General features: G+C 58.6%; 1 protein-coding gene across 1 annotated transcript in view; it reads right to left on the bottom strand.

Moving 5' to 3' along the window:
* Positions 1 to 2,773: 2,773 nt before the first annotated feature.
* The window catches only part of LOC102438603 (Down syndrome cell adhesion molecule-like protein 1), a gene marked incomplete at its 3' end in the record, with an annotated part of 28,741 nt that continues 10,978 nt past the window's right edge, over positions 2,774 to 20,536 (bottom strand). Inside the window, exons 4-5 of the mRNA XM_006107545.1 lie at positions 7,913 to 8,230; positions 2,774 to 2,920 (exon numbers count right to left, since the gene is read on the bottom strand). Of these exons, the coding sequence (XP_006107607.1) occupies positions 2,774 to 2,920; positions 7,913 to 8,230 (465 nt within the window). The remainder of the gene's footprint in view (positions 2,921 to 7,912; positions 8,231 to 20,536) is intronic.

The following is a 20,536-nucleotide window of genomic DNA, read 5'->3' as shown; positions in this document are numbered from 1 at the left end:
CCCCACGCCCTGCGCTCACTGCTGTTGCAGTGCCTCTGTCCACGCTGTTCCCCCATTCCTTCCCCTAACCGTGCAATCGGCCACCCCTGGACGTCAGTGGGCAATGCCCTGGGTGTGCCGGGGGAGGTGTGAGGAGCCAGGGAGTGTGGATGAAAGCAGTCCCGCTCCCCCCTCAGGAAGTTCAGCCTCTCGGGGAACACAGACCCTGTTACGTAATAACACACATGCCCACCAGGAAGCAGCAGCACGGGGGGGCGGGGGGAGACGGGGGGGGGGGCGCTCCCCGCCCACTGGTCAGCACCGGAGCAGGGCCGTCCTCGACGCTTCCCACAGACTCCAAACACTCCATGTAACGCTTCTCCTCCTTAAAGCAGTGAATCCTCCTCCTCATTGCATTACGGTTGGGGAAACTGAGGCTCTGAGGTGGCAAGTGACTTGCCCAGCTGGTAAGCAGTGGGTTTCAAGCCCAGGCAGTTGGGTCCTAAATTCTAGCCCAGTGATGGCGAACCTATGACATGCCTGTCAGAGGTGACAAGCGAACTCATTTTTTTGGTTGGTTTTTCTTTGTTAAATGGCATTTAAATATATAAAAAAATATATAAATCTTTGTTTTACTATGGTTGCAAATATCAAAAAATTTCTATATGTGACACGGCACCAGAGTTAAGTTAGGGTTTTTCAAAATGCTGACACGCCGAGCTCAAAAGGTTCGCCACCACTGTGCTAGATGCTTATTAATCACTGCATTCGACTGGGTTCCAAAAAGCCTTTCCTAAAAGCCAAATGGATGTTTCTCGCCTTCAGGAGGCCGAAGCCTCACTGCCCGCAGCACACAGGCCTTCACTGTGCCGCTCTCCCAGAGACACCTGTGCAGATGCGGGGGGTGGGAGGCGGGTGGGGGGGGGGGCAGCTCCCTCTGCAGGTGCAGGGAGGGAGAGGGCAGCTCCCTGTGTATTAAGTACACAGGCTGAGAAGACAGGCCTGGGTTCGCCCTGCCCCTCTGCCAGCTGTGTGACCCAGAAGAAGTTACTTTACTTCTTCGAGCCTCAGTTTCCTCTTCCGTAAAGGAGAGGATGAAGATACACTTACGGCATTTTATACGGATAAAATGAGATATTACATGAAAGTTCCTTAGCCCAGGGCCTGGCGTATAGGTAGCACTCAAAATTCCTTCTCCTTTTTTCTCCTCCTCTTCCTCCTCCTCTTCTCTGTCTTCTTATTTTAATGAGTATAACTTACTCCATAAAGCGAGTGTGTAGGACTTTGAATCCCCTTCCGCCTGCCTGGTGCACAGACAGGACATTCAGTCCCCATCACTGTTGGGGCTTCGCCCAGAGCGGCCCGGTCCAGGGTCTCTCTGGCCTCACCAGCCCATGGTCGCTGCCGGCATCATCCCTTTGGGCTGTGCACCTGGTGCCTCATCTGGACACCAGAGTCCCGGCCTCTTCGTCCCAGACCCTGTGGAGCTGCAAGCGGCCACCTGGCGGGGCCCAGCCATCCCTCCAGCACCGTCCGGGTCTCTGGCGTTCCCGCGCCCGTGCGTGGCCCACATAGGCTCTCGCCCCAGCCCGAGTGCGCACCCAGCCTCTCCCACTCCCTGTGGTTTCACACGCAGGGGAGCAGCTGCCTAAGCGGCTTCGGACTCCTGTCCCACCACCAGTTCTGGGGCCAGGAGACAGGCCCTGCCATCTGCTCGCGAGGGAGAGGAAGAAGATGTACCAAGAGAAAGACACAGGTCAGTGTCTCACAAAAAGGATGCTGCCACGCTAGCGGTGAACGCCCAGGCACCTGCCTTCTCCCAGCTGGGCCCTGGGACCACCAGACCCTCAGCCCCTGGGCCGGGCTCCACCCGAGGGGAGGGTCCGACAAGGGCCGGAGCCCCGGGCTGTGCAACGGCCTCCCACGGGGCCCAGGGCGCCGGGACTGGGAAGCCCACTTCCGAGGCCGTGTGCACGGAAGTCTGTCCTCCCCACTAACCGCACGCCTGAGCAGCCGCGTCACCTCAGGGGACTAGTGATGGATGTCAACGCCGAAGGGCACACAGTTCCAGGCCAACCGCCTCCTTCCACAGAACGGAAGCCGGGTCCCGGGAGGAAGGAGAAGGGGCCGCCGGGCCTCTGCCCTGGGCCACGGGGGAGCGGGGAGGCGGGGCGAGGGGACCGGTGTGTGACAAGGCCAGGGGCATTTTGAGGACTGGAGTCCTCTCTTGAGGTCTCTAGACCTGTTTTCCTGCCAAAGGGGAACCCTGACCAGGAAAAGGAGCCGATGCTGAAGGCTGCATCCCAGCAGCCCGACAGGTGAGCCTGCCACCTGGCATTCACCTCCCTCCCAGGGCCGGGCAGCCGGGATTCTGAGGGGTCTCAGCTGCCTCATGAAAGGAGCCCCAGACGGTCCTGCAGAAAGGCAAGCACGCAGGCCACACGCCAGCCTCTACGCCCCTCTCCCCACAACCTCCACAAACAAGCTTCCAGCCTCGACTCCGATCCTGAAGAGCAAGGGCAAGAAAAGCCCCAGGGTCAGGGGTCAGGGGTCAGGGGTCAGGGGCCAGGGCCCACCCACCTGGCGGAGGCCGCTGGCACATGGCTGTGCACCTCCCACACGGAGGGCACCGAGCGGAGACCGAAGACACTTTGCCGAAGCATCACCAGAACAACAGCAAACTGCTCCCCAGAACCAGCTCAAGACCTCGGGGCGCTCAACAACCCACACGGCACCCCTGCGACATCGCTCCCTGCCCCTCCCCGCCACCTGCGAGGCCCCGCGGGCTTCCTACCTGGGACGATGGAGACCGTGTCCTTCTCCCAGGACACAACGCTGACGTACTCCTGCACTGAGGAGGGGATGAGGCACTTGAAGACGGCCATGCTTCCACGCATGGACCGCTGATCCTCCACCCGGACGGTGTAGGGTTCCCTGAACACTGCGGAGAGAGGGGCCGGGAAGGCCTGTGTCGCGGCTCCACTGGACACGGGGCCCAGAGAGGCTCCCAACTCCCTCCACACCCAGCCTCAGCCTCCACCACCTTTTCCCACCCTCCCACTTACCCGGCCCAGGACTCCCTGCCAGGATTTTTAAAAGATATATTTTAATTGATTTCAGAGAGGAAGGGAGAGGCCGAGAGAGGGAGAAACATCAATGAGAGAGAATCATGGATCAGCTGCCTCCTGCATGCCCCCCACTGGGGATGGAGACTACAACCCGGGCATGTGCCCTGATAGGGAATTAAGTTCATAGGTCGATGCTCAACCACTGAGCTGCACAGCCAAGCCCTGCTGGGATCTTACTCCTGCCTGTGTGGCTCCTTCTTTAGCAAGCCCGCCCCCCCCCCGCTCCCCCGCCCCCCAGGGCAGCCCACTCTGCCTCTGAAATAGGAGCCTTCCTTCACGAGACCACAATCCCACACCGGCCGCCCCACAGTCAGGAGCGCTAACAAACTGCACTAAATGGGAAGGACGCTGCGGGCTCCCTCCCGGCCGCATTTAGCAGGGGGTGATATGAGGGAATATTCTAGAATTCACCTAAGGAAGCCAAACTGCAGTTCCCACATGTTCCTCGGCCCAGGGAGGCAAGAGTTTGGGGCACGGGGGCCATTAATTGCCAGATAAAAATGGACACGTGACCTCACAACAGATTTTTTGTTGGGTCTGGGCACAGCCACGCACTGTGGAAAGCAGCTTGGGGAAATGGAGGACGTGAGCAGAACTGGGGGGCTTGCTGCCTTCCTGGGCAGAATGGTTGTCGCTCTCTTTGTCTCTAGAAACGCAGCGTGCGGAGACATGGGCGTCCCCACGCTCCTCCAAAGCACAGCCTTCTTCTCTCCCCACCTCCTAACACTGCGGACTCCTGGGCCCGCCTCGCTCGGCCTCAGACCCTTCCTCTCAGTGTGCCCTGGGCAGGCTGGTTCTGGGGCTGTAACCTGTAGCCACTCCATGTGTCAGGCCCATGGTGGACGGGCCCAGCCTTAGCAGGGCTCGAGGGGCCTGCCCTCTCCTCTCCTTGTCCTCCTCCACTTGGCCTCTCCGGGGGCTCCCTCCATCCTTCGACCCCTTCTCGGCCGAGGGGTATCCGGAGCCCCACTGCCTCCGGCCTTGTCCTCAGCAGGCACCTGGGTGGTGCCCTCCTGCCGTGGCTCTCAGGGGGACATCCCCCCCCCCCCGAGCCCCTGCCCCCATGTTCATCAAGAGCCTCTTAATTGGCTGTTTCCCGTTTGGCCCGCCCCCCCCCCCCCCAACCACCTTTAGGGCCCTCTTCCTTTCCAACCCCGGGTGGGGGGGAGATAGGACAGCTGAGTGGAAGGGAGAGGGGTGGAGGGAGGCACTGCTGCTGGCTCTGTGGGGCCGTGGGCCCCTCTTCCTGGGTGTGGCCACAGCACTGCAGGTGCGGGGGTGCACAGGGGGGAGACTGAGGAAAGCTGACCCTGGAGGGAAGCAGAGGGGAGGAGGAGAAGGGTGGGGTTGGGGCGCACCCCCAGGATGGGCCGAGGGACCAGCAGAGGCCAGTGGTTAGGGTGTCAGACAGGCAGGCGGGTGCTGTCTCCTACTCTGAGCAGCTGTGTGCCCTGGGCGAGAACTGTTAACCTTTTGCAGCCTCATCTGTAAAAGGAAATAATAATGAAGTAATGGCAGTAATAATAGTGCAGCGTGTAGAAGGCCTGGCACCCGAGGCGGGGCCGCAGGGCTGGGCCTCATTACGGCGCCATCTCTGTGGGACTGGCCGCGCCCTGGGCAGGTGACGGAACCTCTCTCAGTCCCTCCTTGGTTAGAAACACTCTACAGGGTCATTGTGAGAATTGCACCCAAACCCAACGAAGTCTGTGCCAGGTAATGTGACCTCACTTCCTCTTGGCCCGTGGAGGCCGGCGCGGGGCTGCAACCCCGCCCAGTGCTCCCTCCCGGCCGGCCCCCTGCGTTTCAGGGGACAAAGGAAGGCTCCTGAAAGGCAACCCCACGGGAGCCCATAGGCTAGGCTCTGAGCGTGGCCCTGGGTTCTGAGGTCACTCCCTCCCCCACCCAATGAAATGGGAAGGTCAGCTGTTTAACAAAGAACTCCCCCCTCCTCGCTCCCCACACGCCTGGGCCCAGCTACTCGGCACCTGTACTTGTAACAGGCGCTCCTGAGCCCGGACCCGGAGTCAGAGACCTCGCTCCAGAACTCTCCCCTGTGCCCCAGGGATGGTGCTCAAGGCCGGACCCCTGCAGGGGCCACCAGGCCGCCTGTCCTCTCCCACCACAAGCTCTTCCCAGAAAACCACTCCCCAAGTTCCCTGCTTCCTTACAGTGGAGGCCCCCTCACAGCTGAGGCTGGCACCCGGCGGACAGGGACATCCTCTCCAAGAGGAGCTCAGCCAAGCCAGCCTGGGCCCACCTCACAGCTGAAGGTGACACCCAGCGGACAGGGACGTCCTCGCCAAGTAGCTGACCTGGGCCATGCCGGGCCTGCAGGCCTGACTCCAAGAAATGAGACTTTCTGTTTTCTCTAGAGAAGCCACCTGAGAAAGGCTCACTTCCTTGACCGATTACTACTTCCAAAGGCCAAACTCCTTCACTGCTAACAGTTTTCCACCATGAATTTCACCTGAATGGCTGTTCTCGTGAGAAACACTGTCCTCGCACAGCCATCACCAGGGCGGATGAAGGGCAGGCAGCGTGGGGAGCAGGAGACCACAGCGATGAGATGCATGGCTCCCTCACAGCAGCAGGGGTGAATCCCACAAACAGAACGGTGAGCAAACGGCTAGAGAGAACACGGACTGTGGGACTCCACTTATTTAAAGTATAGACATTGGCAATATCATCAGGCAGGAGTCAGGACAGGGGCTTCTCCTGGGCCTGGTGATGGGAAACGCATAAGGGGGCTTCCGTGTGACTAACTGCATATCCTGAGCTGGATATCGGTTAGACTTTGGGAAATGCATCAAGCTGCATGCGTATAATAAATGCACTTCTCTTTATATATCTAATCTAATGAAACATGCAAATTGACCATACCTTTGCTACGCCCCAAGCCACGCCCACCGGCCAATCAGAGCAACTATATGCAAATTAACCCAAGCAAGATGGCGGCCTGCAGCCACGGAGCTGGAGCAAGCAGGAGGCTTGGTTGCCCCCACGATGGAGGAAGCCAAGCTTCCCATCTGCCCTGGCCGGCTGTGGCCTCTGCTAAAGGCAACAAAGTTTCAATTATAGAAGCTAAATAAATCCCAGATACCTGCTTCCAGCCAGCCTCCACTGGGAGCTTGGGTGGCTGGGGGCTGTGGCCAGCCTGCAAACAGCCATCAGCCACTCACCTAGACTGGCCAGGCACCCCAGCAGGCCCTCCCTCCCTGAAGGGGGTGTGGCCAGTCTGAAAACGGCCCTCAGCCCCTCACCCAGGCTGGCCAGGCACCCCAGCGGGACCCCCACCCTGATCCGGGACACCCTTCAGGGCAAACCAGCCGGCCCCCACCCATGCACCAAGCCTCTATCCTATATAATAAAAGGGTAATGTGCAAATTGACCCTAACAGCAGAACAACTGGGAATGACTGGTCACTATGACACACACTGACCACCAGGGGACAGACACTCAATGCAGGAGCTGCACCCTGGTGGTCAGTGCGCTCCCACAGTGGGAGCTCTGCTCAGCCACAAGCCAGGCTGACGGCTGCCAGCACAGCGGTGGTGGTGGGAGCCTCTCCCGCCTCCTCAGCAGCGCTAAGGATGCCCGACTGCAGCTTAGGACTGCTCCCCGCTGGCAAGTGGACATCCCCTGAGGGCCCCCGGGCTGCCAGAGGGATGTCCGACTGCCAGCTTAGGCCCAATCCCCTGGGTAGTGGGCCTATGCTAGTGGGTGGATATCCCCCAAGGGGTCCCAGACTGCAAGAGGGCACAGGCTGGGCTGAGGGACCCCCCGAGTGCACAAATTTTTGTGCACCGGGCCTCTAGTCTATAATAATAAAAGTGTAATATGCTAATTAGACCGGATGTCCTTCCGGACGACCTTCCGGATGAAGCTGCAGTGACAGGGGCTGAGGCAGAGGTGGTTAGGGGCGGTCAGGCAGGCAGGCAGGCAGAGTGGTTAGGGGCGATCAGGCAGGCAGGCAGAGTGGTTAGGGGCGATCAGGCAGGTGAGCGGTTAGGAGCCAGCGGTCCCGGATTGCGAGAGGGATGTCGGACTGCCATTTTAGGCCCAATCCCACCTAAACCAGCAGTTGGACATCCCCCAAGGGGTCCCAGATTGCGAGCAGGTGCAGGTCGGGCTGAGGGGATGCGCTGCCCCCCCCCCACCCCGTGCATGAATTTTGTGCACCAGGCCTCTAGTTGTTTCAATAAAAGGTTTTATTTTTAATTTAAGAAGGAAGGAATGAAGCTCATTGGATGTTTTCCATGAGTCAAGCACCAACAGGAGCACTTCATGTGAATGTGTGCGATCTCACAATGACCACAGGCGGTGAGAAGCAGGGTAGAGACTGGCATCCCCTTTGTAGGTGAGAAAACTGAGACTCAGAAAGGGATGTTCTCACCCAGCTGGTGTGGCTCAGTGGTTGAGCGTCAACCTATGAACCAGGAGGTCACGGTTTGATTCCTGGGCACATGCCCGGGTTGTGGTTTGATCCCCAGTGTAGGGTGTGCAGGAGGCAGTCGACCCATGATTCTCTCTCATCATTGATGTTTTTGTCTTTCTCTCCCTCTCCCTTCCCCTCTGAAATCAATACAAAATATTTTAAAAAATAGCAAGGGGTGTTCTCAGCCTAAGGACCTACAGTGAGTGGCAAAGAGCTAAGATTCCAAAGAACAAAACTTTCCTTGAGGGACTGACTTTTGCCAAGTCCCCCTCCCCCACAATGTTACACACGTGTCAGAATGATGGGTGCTGCCCGCTCCCCAGCTCAGCCCTCCGGACTGCTCCCTGCAGCGGGCAGGGGCCGGCCTCACCTGCTTTGACGCGGATGTTGGGGCTGCGGATCTTGCCGGCGGCGTTCTCCGCGGTACAGAAGTAGTCATTGTCGTGGATGAAGCTGTTGAAGGCGGAGGGGGAGAAGGGGTAGAGCTGCAGCGTCCCGTTGGCGTGCACGTGCCGGATGTGGGGCACGTCATAGATGTCGTCCCCCGTGGCCAGGTACCATCGAAGGGCTGCGCTGGGGGAGCCCGCAGCCGGGCAGGGCACCACGACCCCCACGGAGCTGGAGAAGGTCACCTGCTGCAAGGAGTCATTCACAAAGTAGAGGCTGGTGCCAGCATCTTCCGGGCGGGCTGCAGGGGGCAAGGGAGGGGCTCCGTTAGCGGACTTGGTAAGACCCTCGCGGGCCAGAGGCAGCGAGCCCACACTCAGGACCGCCAAGCACCTCACTCCACAAGCGCTTACTGAGCGCCAACTGTTTACCGGCACTGGCAGCGGTGAGCCAGAGGCAGACCACCCTGCAGAGACTCCGGCCTCGCACAGGGACAGTTAAAACATTGCGTGGCGAGAGGAGGCCACCACTCTGCTATGCTGAAGGGTCGGAAGCCATTGCTCAGATAGTAAATATCTCTTGAGCAGCTACTATACGCAGGCAGGTTCACACCCATCCCCACCATTCACCTGTACCGTCCTGTGGGGAGGAGGTACCACTGCTCCTCATCATTGTCTGTTACAGGCTGAGATGAGATGGGGGACTTGCCTGAGACGACAAAGCCAATAAGCCCCAGATCAGACATGTGACTCCATTGCTCCCAAAGAGGTCTCTGTGCACTTTGTAACCACCCCCGCTGAGCGGGCAAAGGTGCAAGCCAGTGTTCTGCAAGGCGTGGCTGAAGGGAGTGCGGGTGCTCACCTGGAAGACAGAGACCCCAGGAGACCTGAGAGCGGCCTTGACCTCTGGAGGCCAGTTTGGAAAATGCCAGCCCACAGGCTGAAGGAAGGATTGTGGGTGATGCCTTTGAGTGCGGGAGCAAGAGACCGCCCACTTCTCAACCTGCCCTGCCATGGCCGACTGCGGAATGCCCTTCCCTGTCTGATCAGCGTTTCCTCAGATCGTAAACGTGGGGAGGATGGACCAGGCTGCGGACTCCATCACCCCTGGCCGGCGGCCACCGTCCCCCACCCCCGCTCACAGGGAGAGCATGCTCCCATGGCAGCGGCTGCTGTGGCAGGGCCACCGACAGGAGGGCAGCGTCTCAGCGCGCATTTTAGCTTGGGACCTCGGCTTTCCTGCCCCAAACTGGGGGAGCCCTGAGTGAGGGAATCTGGGCCCTGCCTCCCCACGAAGAGGCCTGTCCCTTTAAGAAGGACCACCTCAGCCCTAACCGGTTTGGCTCAGTGGATAGAGCGTCAGCCTGCAGACTGAAAGAAGGACCACCTCTGACCAGGAGGGGCAGACCCTGAGGAGGAGAGAGCCTGGTCCCAGGTCTCCGGGGAAGCCGCGCCCTCTCCACCCTGAAGATCAAGGACCACATGAACCACTCGAACCCAAACCCGCTCGCTGCTGCTCGGAGTGCAGGGGCCAACTTGACCTCAACTGCCACAACTCGGCGGGCAGGGGAAGGCCCGCATCTGGACTGCGTTAATATTCTTGGCTTGACTCCCAGCTGGGTCTCCAGGGAGAATGTACCAGGCAGCGCGTTGAGGGAGGCCATTGAGCCTCATTGGTCAGAGCGATTCACAGCATCTCATAAGGAGCCACGTGGAGCCACGGGCAGCAGCGCTAGACACATCCGTCCTCGGCTCCAGCTAGGGCGTCGGGGAGACCTCTTATAGCAAGTGCATCGCTGAGCGCCCAGAGGCTCCGGGAGTGGCAGCATCCCTCCCCCTCTTCCCCCTCCCCTCCCCCTCCTCCTCTTTCCCCTCCTCCTCCTCCTCCTTCTCCTCCCCCTCCTCCTCCTCCTCCTCCTCCTCCTCCTCCTCCTCCTCCTCCTCCTCCCTCTCCTCCCGGGATATTCCCTCTGCTGGTGGTTGAGCAGGTCTGCTCTGGGAAGAGGAGGGTGGCCACCAGGAGACCCCAAGAAGCTCAGATGTGCCCACTCGCAGTGGCTGGAGCATTCTCCAAGGTCACACAATCACACCATTTCACAGGTGGGCAAACTGCGGGGTAGGAAAGTTTCTCTCAGGGTCCACCTTCGCCAGCTTCCCTTCCTCGAGCCTGCTCACCTCCTGAGAGACCCGCTGCTCACCTCCTGGAAGATGCTGGCAATGGTGAGCCAGAGGCAGACCACCCTGCAGAGACTCCAGCCTCGCACATGGGTGTGAACCTGCCTGCGTATAGTAGCTGCTCAAGAAATATTTATTACCTAAGCAATGGCTTCCGACCCTTCAGCATAGCAGAGTGGTGGCCTCCTCTCGCCACGCAATGTTTTAACTGTCCCAGTCAACAAACCACTGCCGAGCACCTTCAGCACGCCGGGCACCGCTGTACGCACGTTACTTACAGGACCGCTCTCAGTCCTCCCCACTGCCTTACCAGTCGGCCTCATAATCATCCCGCTTAAAGCTGAGGGAGCTAGGGTGCCGAGAGGTCAAAGCCACTCACCCAAGACCACACAACCGGTGAGTGAGGGCCCAGAGAGGTGGACGCAGGCCATCTGGGCCCAGAGTCCGATTTCCAACCATGAGATCGCTGTAGCCACCGCAGTAATACACAGGGGACTGCCTCCTCCTCCAGCTTCCATATTCAACCATCGGGAACAGAATTCACAACTACACACACACACACACACACACACACACACACACACACACACCCTTCCTGGGCGGGGGGGGGGGGGGGCTGTAGGACCGGCACTTCACAGTGCCTCACTCTGGGGTCCTGGCTGCTTCCTGAGACAACAGACAACCTAGTGATCAGTCCCCTCACCACGGCCGCTTCGTGGATGCTGGGAGCGGAACCCATCGCAGCCCAGAAAGACTGCCCTGTGCCTGACAAGTGGGCTTGGGAGGCTCAGAGAGATTCCTAAAGAGGAGAATTCAGGCGCTGACTCAGGGCGGGTGAGAACATACGGAAGGAGGAGGATGCTGTCCCCCAGTCACAGCTTCACGTCTGCAGGACTTCCTAGGCCAGTGATGGCGAACCTATGACATGCGTGTCAGAGGTGACACGCGAACTCATTTTTTTGGTTGATTTTTCTTTGTTAAATGGCATTTAAATATATAAAATAAATATCAAAAATATAAGTCTTTGTTTTACTATGGTTGCAAATATCAAAAAAATTCTATATGTGACACGGCACCAGAGTTAAGTTAGGGTTTTTCAAAATGCTGACAGGCCAAGCTCAAAAGGTTCGCCATCACTGTCCTAGGCGATGCTACTATTCTTTTTTTTTTTTTTTAAGTATTTTATTTTTTTTTAATCTTTTTGTTGTTGTTGCTAATCCTCACCCGAGGATATTTTTCCCATTGATTTTTTTTTAAGAGAGAGTGGGAGGGAGAGGGAGAGAAACATTGATGTGAGAGAGACACATCAATTGGTTGCCTCTCACACAAGCCCTGACCAGGGCCAGGGATGCCTGCAACCAAGTACGTGCCCTTGACCAGAACTGAACCCAGAACCCTTCAGTCTGCAGGCCGACACTCTATCCACTGAGCCAAACTGGCCAGGGCGCGATGCTACTATTCTATTTCTATTTTACTTAGAATGGTAAGGAGATGAAGACTCAGAGTTAACTAACTTACCCAAAGTAACGCAGAGGGTACCAGTAAGCACTGGACCCGGGCCACAAACCAACGGTGCCACCCTTGCTGAGTGGGCACGGAGCTGACGACAAGTCAAACCACAAAATATGGGCGGCATTCTCCTCCCCAACGTGTCTTCCATCCCCTGAGCCCCCACACCCCAACACACATTCCCAGCCGCCTTCTCTCCCACAGGACACCTGTCCCAGCCTCCTTGCCTGTGAGGCAGCCCCTTCCCAGGCTCCCCACCCTCCCGCAGGAGCGCCAGCCACAACGCACGCCCCTGCCCGCAAGCGGGCCCCGGGGCCTGCCAGAGCCAGGGACAGGGTCTCAGCAGCCACAAGAGAAGATCTACTTGATGGATTGACCGGGACTGTCCAGCCACCTGTCGGGCGGATGAAAGACAGATTTACAGCAAAGGAGAGCGGCCTCCTGGTTCTCCCGCCCGGGTGTGAGCTGCTGTCTTCCGAGCCTGGGCTGGGGAGGGTCAGACCAACCATTCATTGCTGCCTGCGGCTGACAGCGCGTGGCCGTCAGGAAACATCACCTCGGGCGTAAAACAAGAGCGTTTTGCACCTACATCGGCCTCATATTTTACCATCACAGGCACCTGTCAGCCCCAGACGCAGAAGCCCTTCCACAAACATGACTTTAGTCTCCTCCACCTGCTCAGAGAAAGAAGTGAGCAGATGCACAAAGAGGAAACTGAGGCACTGACCACCTCAAATCTCTGCCACGTGCCCAGGTGAAGGCTGGCCCAGGGCACAGTGAGTGGCTGCAGCGGCAGTGGGTGCGCGCAGTCCCCTCGCCACGACAGGGGAGTAGCAGGGCCCGAGGGCCTCCCTGAGGCTGGCGTGGCCTTCACGCGGGGCTTTCCCTCCTTCTCAGTCTCCTGGTGGAGTCTTCTGGGCCTCAGCAGCTCAGAGAAGAGCCAGGAGTGTGTGCAGAGCCGGAGCAGGAGCCGGAGCCAGAGCCAGAGCCGGGGGTCTGACAGAGCTACTTCCCTCCTGCTCCCTGACCAGCTGTGTGGCCTCAGGCAGCCCACTAGCCGCTCTGAGCCCTGGTGTCGAAAGAGGGAGGACTGCAGGATTGCATCACCTACCTGCCCTCCACCCCACCTCCACCCCCACCCCAGGACCACCCAACGGCAACATGGAATGTGACTGTGCTTGGTGCCACCTGATGAGGTGTGAGTCTGAGGGATGGGCTTGCTGTTCTGGTCCCAGCAACCCCCACCCCAGGGGCCAGAGGGCCTAAGGTGAGGGCAAAGGATGCCGGGGCCAGCGCCCCTCTGCACCTGTGGGACTCCAGTCCTTTCCCACCCCTTCACCTCCTCCTCCCCCGCAAACAGGGCTCTCCTTCCCCGTCCTTGCTGACCAGGGACCAGGAAAGACTTGGTTCTCAGGGGCTCAGGAGCAGCCATGGTCAGCAGGCCCGGGTGTGGGGAAGCACCAGGAGGGGAGTGGCCAGAAGGGTCCCCCAGCGCCAGGGCAGTGAGCAGAGGGCTGAGCACTGATTCCCCACGAGCCCCGGGAGGGAGGTCCATTACTCAGCATCTGAGAGGAAGCTCTGGGAACGAGGAGGCTCTGGGAACAGGGCTCGAGCCTAGCCTGGGTGGAGGATCGGAAAGAGGCCCTCCTGGGAAGGGACCGCCGGCACAGTGGCTCGGTGACACGTGTGGGTCTGGCATGTGTGGGGACACAACAGAAACCTTCCAGGCAGGGCACTGGGTGGGACTGGGGAGAGGAGGCGGAATCAGCGGGCTGGGCCCTCGGTGGTGGGCGCGGGGGCTGGGGGGGGAGGTTTGCGGGCTCCTCCTGGTGCGCATGGCGTGATCGCTCAGGACAGGTGACTGAGGTCAGTCGAGTTCTTGGAGCCTGTGCCCAACTTCCTTCTGGCCACACCATTTCCCTGACGGCTTACTGGCCCGGCCAATGGCGCAAAGCTCTCCAAAGAGAGGAGACTAACATTAATTGAGCACCTACTGTGTGCATGCACCGGGCTTCTCATGTAATCCTCACACAAAGGAGCTGCATGCACAGGGGAGGAGAAGAGGCTCATGGGGAGAAATTTCCCAAATCACACAGCGAGACGGAGACAGAGCCAGCCCCCAGCAAGGCCGGCCTGGCCCCCAAGCCCGGGCGTTTTCTGCCACAAGTTTGGGGCCTGATGAGGTTTCTCCTTCACGCTCTGAGGCCAATCCTAATTTGGAAAACAAATCCCTGGACAGGAAACACCTCCTTTCCCTCACTCCCCAGCCCAGCCGCTGCTTCTGCTTCCCTTGCAGGCCGAGTGCGGATATTCACAGAGAGAACGACAGGGGGGCAGCACTTCACATGTGAAGAGACATTCAGATCAACAGCAGCGCTTCTCTGGTCGGAGGGGAAAGTGGGTTTTTAATAGAAAATGGAAGTTGTGGGCTTGGTTGTGATGTGACAGACGCCCAGCCTTAAGCCCAGTTAATCTCCTCGCGGTAACACCGAGCATCCGATGCCGCCCCATAGAACAGCTCCACACCCCCACGAGATCAGCCGAGTGGAAATAGCACAGCGATATTTTTAAACCGGAAATCGCCCCGGGCATTTGGCTGCCCCAGGGTCACCCCCGAAATCTAAATATTCGTTGCATCAACTCCCTCGCTCTGCCCTGCGTCTGGCCAGGGGGATTAGTTTGTGGAAAGAAAGGGGACACCAGGTATTCGTCACCCATGGGCCCCCTGGGTTGGGAGGGGGGTGTCTGGCCAACCGAGGCTTCCTCCCAGGTGCACCCTGAATTATCCCTGATCATCGGAAATGACCACCCAGGGGACTGACACCACACGTGGCCTCTCCCACGGGGAGGGGGGAGGCACTGTGCTCTCCCCCTCAGGACACTGACTGGTCTCACTCTTGGGGCTCCTCCCAGGGAGCTGAGCCAGCACTGGGCCCCATCACGCCCCCACCCCAGATAGGCAGGGGCCTGAGCGAGGAGTCCGCCTGGGCACAGTCATGCGGGAGGGAGGGCACAGCGGGTCCTCAGGGGAGCAGGAGGCAGGGGAAGTGGGCGGGGCTCCCTGCAGGCTGTGAGCTCCCCTCCCGCTCACCACTCCATCCCGGGGCCTAGCACAGGACTGGGCACTCAGCACAATGGCTACCCACTCAGACCCCACAGCCAGGCACCCACAGGTGAGTCCCTGCTCTGCCGCTTACGAGCAGTGTGACCTGGGCCAGAGCATGACCTCTGTGTCAAGTGTGACCTGGGCCAGAGCATGACCTCTGTGTCAAGTGTGACCTGGGCCAATGTTGACCTCTGTGTCAAGTGCGAGCTGGGCCAATGTTGACCCCTGTGTCAAGTGTGACCTGGGCCAGAGCATGACCCCTGTGTCAAGTGTGACCTGGGCCAGCACTGACCTCTGTGTCAAGTGTGACCTGGGCCAGCGCATGACCTCTGTGTCAAGTGTGACCTGGGCCAGAGCATGACCTCTGTGTCAAGTGTGACCTGGGCCAATGCTGACCCCTGTGTAAAGTGTGACCTGGGCCAATGCTGACCCCTGTGTAAAGTGTGACCTGGGCCAATGCTGACCTCTGTGTCAAGTGCGACCTGGACCCGCGCTGACCCTGTGCAGAGGGCTCGCAGGTAGGTGAGTTCAGGGGTGATGGTTCCTAGTGAGAAGGGCCGGCCTCACCTCTATCTTTTGCTGTGATCATTGTTATTAGAGCACAAGCATTATTTGTGAAATAAATACCCCACAACAAGCATTTACCTCTCACCTACAATGACACTAATAACAACGACACAAGGAAAGACTGAAGCTCTCAGCGTTACCCCGCATAAGAGTCGCTGGAGCGATATGTAACGTGTGGGCCCACCAGACGTGGGAGGGCCGTCTGGCCCGGCAGGAAGCTCTTTCGGTTCAGGTGGCCCGGTCTCCAGGCTGGCCGCCCTCCTCTGGGAAAAGATGGCCCTGCCATCTGGGCTCCACGGTCACCTTCCCCAGCAGTGGGCAATCTCCTGGTCGGCCTGAGGACCTTCGCACCGCGGGGACTGGACCTGCTGATCGAGGTCATGCAACGACAAAGCGTGACCAAGCGCTGCGCTAGCCCATGCGGCTCGGCAGCCGCGGGGGCCTGTGAGGCTCCCGGTTCATTGCGAGGCTGATCTCCACACACAGGCTTCCGCTCCCATGCAGGCGGGCAAAACTAGGTTTACAGTGTGAGCACACAGACCAGTTTGCTCTCGTCTGATTCGTTAATTATTGTATTGTTTTCCATACGAACAACTGGAAACTACCTCCGGTATATTGTCTGTCTTCACTCTGATTGTCCTCATCCCACAGCTGGAAAAACTAGGCCCAGAGAGGACCGGCCAGCGGTGCCCGGGCCCAGCTCAACCCCTGCGTCCATCCAAATCCAGCCCAGCGAGCAGGTCCGGCGGCAGCATCAGGAAGCCCTTCTGTGTGTGCGTCTTGAAGACAGACGGAGTCTAGGCCCTCGGCCAGAGCTGGTCCTTCCCCTGGGACGAGACGGAGCAGCGGGGATGGAATCCGGTGCCTTCAGTCCACGGCCCCCCGCACCGGGCGCACCTGCTTCACCATCCTCACCAGGCCGTGCCCACTGTCTTTGCAGCACTTGGCTTTTGCCAGGCACCATGCAGACCCTTTACTTGCATTACAGTGCCTTTGGCCTGACACCAGCCCCCGGAATTTGGCCTGCCACACGAGGCCACACGTGACAGTGAGAGAGCAGAACCGAGGCCCCCGGTCCCTTTCTATAGCTGCGCGTCTCAAGGGCCCGGCATCCCAGGTGTGTCCTGTCTCCGGGCGGTGAACATACCACAGGGGGTCTCTGACGCAGGACAGCAACTTGGGTAGAAGCGTTCTGATTTATTTGGGACTGTCCCAGACATCAAACACTCTATCCCCAGTATGTCCTCTCCACAAGGAAATGCTGGCAGCTCCTTACTCTAGGCACCGAGATGCCAAAATACCACCCACCCTCATTTCCAAACGACCTGGGGAGGCCATCCTACCCCATCTAGAAGCCTGGCCAGGGTCCAAGTACTCCACCTCTGTCCATCAGAAACATGATTGTTCTTTCTTCTCCTTTTTCTGTTAATCCCCACCCGAGGATATTTTCCCCATTTTAGAGAGAGTGGAAGAGAGGGAAAGACAGAGAGAAATATCGATGTGAGAGAAACACATCGATTGGTTGCCTCCTGCACATGCCCTGACCAGGGCCCAGGCTGGGGAGGACCCTGCAACCACGGTACGTGCCCTTGACCGGAATCGAACCCAGGACCCTTTGGTCTGTAGGCTGATACTCTATCCACTGAGCCAAACTGGCCAGGGCTCTTTTTCCCCATTTTTTTAAAGATTCTCAGCACGAACACTGCCTGTAACCAGCAACCAGGGACCTACAGGACACGGTGAAGATCAACCATCCTTCAACCTAAAGGCCCTGCTCCACTGGCTCCGGGAGAAATTATGAGCCAACAGCTGACAGTGAACAGACTCCAACCTCCAGCCCCTTCCCGCCAGGCCTGTCCCGGCCCTCGTGGCCCGAGGGTCTCCCAGGGAGCTGGCCCAGACGGCACAGTTGTCCCAGAGACCCTCGATTTAGACCGCTAATGCTTGAGGGACTTAAAAGATTATTCTGTCCAGTCCCCTCCGTCTCCTGGTGGAGAGAGTGAGGCCTAGAGCGGTGGACCTGTGCACCCAGAGCTCGCTGGTCCCCCACAGGCCGGGCTCTCTGCGGAGCATCGCCTCAGGGAAGGGCTCCGGGGCCTGTGGAGAAGCCGGCATCTGGGTCATGGAGGGTGGAGTCGTCCAGGGACACCCAAGGTCAAGGGCTGTCAAGGGTGTTCCCTATACACAAACTACCTAAAACCCAGCGAGACTCCTCCCAGCAGGAGAGACAGAGAAAGCCACCCCGCTACAAGGTAGGGCTCACCTGTGCGGCCCATTGACATCGCTTTATGGCATCAGATCCAGACAGTTCTTACTCTGTCCAATCCTGGTAGAGATTTAGCAACCGATCCCAGCTTTCCTCCGGCAGGTGTGTGTGTGTGTGTGTGAGTGTGTGTGTGTGTGTGTGTGTGTGGTGTGTGTGTGTGTGTGTGTGAGTGAATGAGAAAGAGCCTGTCCTGCCTTTGTGTCCCGGCTGGGATAGACCCATCTCCACCGCTTCCCATTCGGGGCCCCCCACTTGCCGAAGCAGCACCTCAGGATTGGAGACGCAGCGTGGGGAGATGAAATGCCATCTGAGGGAGCATGAGAGGCAGAGGGACGCCGGGTGCCTGGAGGAGAGCACATTTGCCTATGAGCCAGTCACGGTTAGCACAGGGCAGAGGCTTCCCCTAGAGCAGTGATGGCGAACCTTTTGAGCTCGGCGTGTCAGCATTTTGAAAAACCCTAACGTAACTCTGGTGCCGTGTCACATATAGAAATTTTTTGATATTTGCAACCATAGTAAAACAAAGACATATATTTTTGATATTTATTTTATATATTTAAATGCCATTTAACAAAGAAAAATCAACCAGAAAAATGAGTTCGCGTGTCACCTCTGACACGCGTGTCATAGGTTCGCCATCACTGTCCTAGAGCCACGTGGTCTGAAGGGTGGAGGACCAGGGAGCAGAGGGACGGGGCCTGGACCGGGTGGCCGATTCCAAGGGTGACTGTCATAGTCGAGCCGTGTGACCAGGCGAGCGCCTGTGAGGGAAGGCCTTTCCTGGGGCCGGAGGGGCTGGGGCAGAGGGAGACCCACTGCTGGTGGGAAGCTGCCCAGGCAGCGGGCATCTGACTGGGGGACGCCTTCCACCTGGGAGACTTTTGCCCACGCAGTCGCCCCGAGGCAGGGCCTCTGCCTCTCACCCCCCAGCAGCCGTGCGCCCAGGACCCTGACTCAGCAGCGCTCTCAGGACCTGGTTCCAGTCGTTGCTCTCATTCAAATGAGGTCACACAAGGTAGGACCCAGAGCTCACGGATCTCCCCACCAGACTGGGTGCTGGGAGGGAGCCTCGCCCTCTGGGAAGGTTCCGGAGGCTCTGCAGGAGCCTGCCTCCGAGGGCCTGGGAGGGACCAGGCAGGGACTGCCACCCCCCTGGGCGCTGGGCGGGGGGGGGAATCTGCCGCGTCTGCTCCAAAAGCTGCTGCCGGCCTGGACGCGCTTCCTCAGCTGTTCCCATGTGGATGAAAGCAAAGGCTGAGCACATTCTCTAGACGTGGGGGCCCCAGAAGGGGAGACCGCCCCACGCAGCTGCGAGACCTTCGTTTCCCTGTGAGGAAATGACAGTAATTATACCTCCTCTTTCAGCAGAGCATTCACAAAGCTGAAACCGATTTTTATGTGTTTTTACATGTGTGTGTTTATATGTTACCTTGTTCGGTTTACAAAGTGTTGTCACATGATGTACCAGGGATGCCCCTCATCCTTCTCCCACACATGCAATAACAAGCGCTCGGGCAGGGGTGATGTGCCCATTTTACAGATTAGGAAATAGAGGCATGTGGACTCTTAGGTAACCCGCCTAACTTAGGCCACACTTTATTCTCCAGGCCCATGGACAATGCTTTTTCTCATTCACACGCACACACTCATACACACACACACACTCACATACTCACACACAGTTCAATGGGCAGGCAGCTCGCATTGAATGACTGTTCTTCATGAAGATGGTGATCTTGGAACCGGTCAGTGCACGTGTCATGCAGAGCAAGAGCACGGGGAGGTGGGGCAGGTGGCTGAACGGACGAGGGGATAGCAGCTGGTGGCAGAGGAGGTACTCAAGGCTCACACTGTTCATGCTCACCCAGCCCTGGGCAAACATCTGTTCAACAGGGCACATGGCCGCTGTGCCCACAGCCGCCCCCACACTCAGAGCCCACAGGCCACCACCTGCCATGGGCAACACTTGGCTCCAGGTCAGGAGCTGTGTCTCCGAGGCTGACTGGGTCATGGAGGGTGGAGGGTCGTCCAGGGACACCCAAGGTCATGGGCTGTCAAGGGTGTTCTCTATACACAAACTACCTAGACCCAGCGAGACTCCTCCCAGCAGGAGAGACAGAGAAAGCCACCCCGCTACAAGGTAGGGCTCACCTGTGCGGCCCATTGACATCGCTTTATGGCATCAGATCCAGACAGTTCTTACTCTGTCCAATCCTGGTACAGATTTAGCAACCGATCCCAGCTTTCCTTCGGCAGGTAGGAGGCTGGCCTTTGCCTCACCCCATAGCCATGTCTGGAGCCAACCTCTGCCCTCACCTTTACTGCTGTTACCGTCAGCCATGGCCAGGAAGGGAGTGCTGGTCCCAGGGACACCCATGCCGCAGGGCTCCGCTCTCTCTCTGAGGATGAGGCTACAGGCTACCCAGCTGGTGGTAGGACGGGGGAGGGGTCCCCCGCCCTGGTCCCCTCTCAGTCTTTCTTATTCTACATCTAAGCCGGTTAGCTTGGCCAGTACAGCTGCTCGAGGCAGGACCTGACGATCTGCTGGGGCTGGGGGAGGGGAGGGGAGAAGGGGGGAGCAGTGCTGAGCAAAAGCAGAGGTCCTATGTGTACTGAGCACCAACTCTGCTCTGCTGCTTCATAGGCATTGTCTCCTTTAACCCCATTTCAAGCGTCAGGCAGTGCAGAGCCAGGCTGTGAAGGAAGGTGGGCCTGACTCAGTTCCCACCCCACCCGCGAGGCACAAGCTTTTAGTTCTCTCTTCACACTCCAACCTTAAAACACTCTGGTTGGAGGACTCGGAGAGAGGGAGCCTGAGCTCCACCCGCTGGCCCTCCCTCTCACAACCTCCAGCCACTCCCTAAGGCTCCCCCACGCCCCCTCGCCCCCCCTTCCACTCGCCATAATTGCTGCAGCAGAACTGGGAGAATTTCAAGGTAGTGACTGAGTTTGGTTTAGAAAGAGAGGGCTTTAGAATACGTACTC

The sequence above is a fragment of the Myotis lucifugus genome, unplaced genomic scaffold, assembly GCF_000147115.1.
Source record: "Myotis lucifugus unplaced genomic scaffold, Myoluc2.0 scaffold_1253, whole genome shotgun sequence".
Taxonomy (NCBI): Eukaryota; Metazoa; Chordata; class Mammalia; order Chiroptera; family Vespertilionidae; genus Myotis; species Myotis lucifugus.
This window is presented reverse-complemented; position numbering and strand designations above follow the sequence as displayed.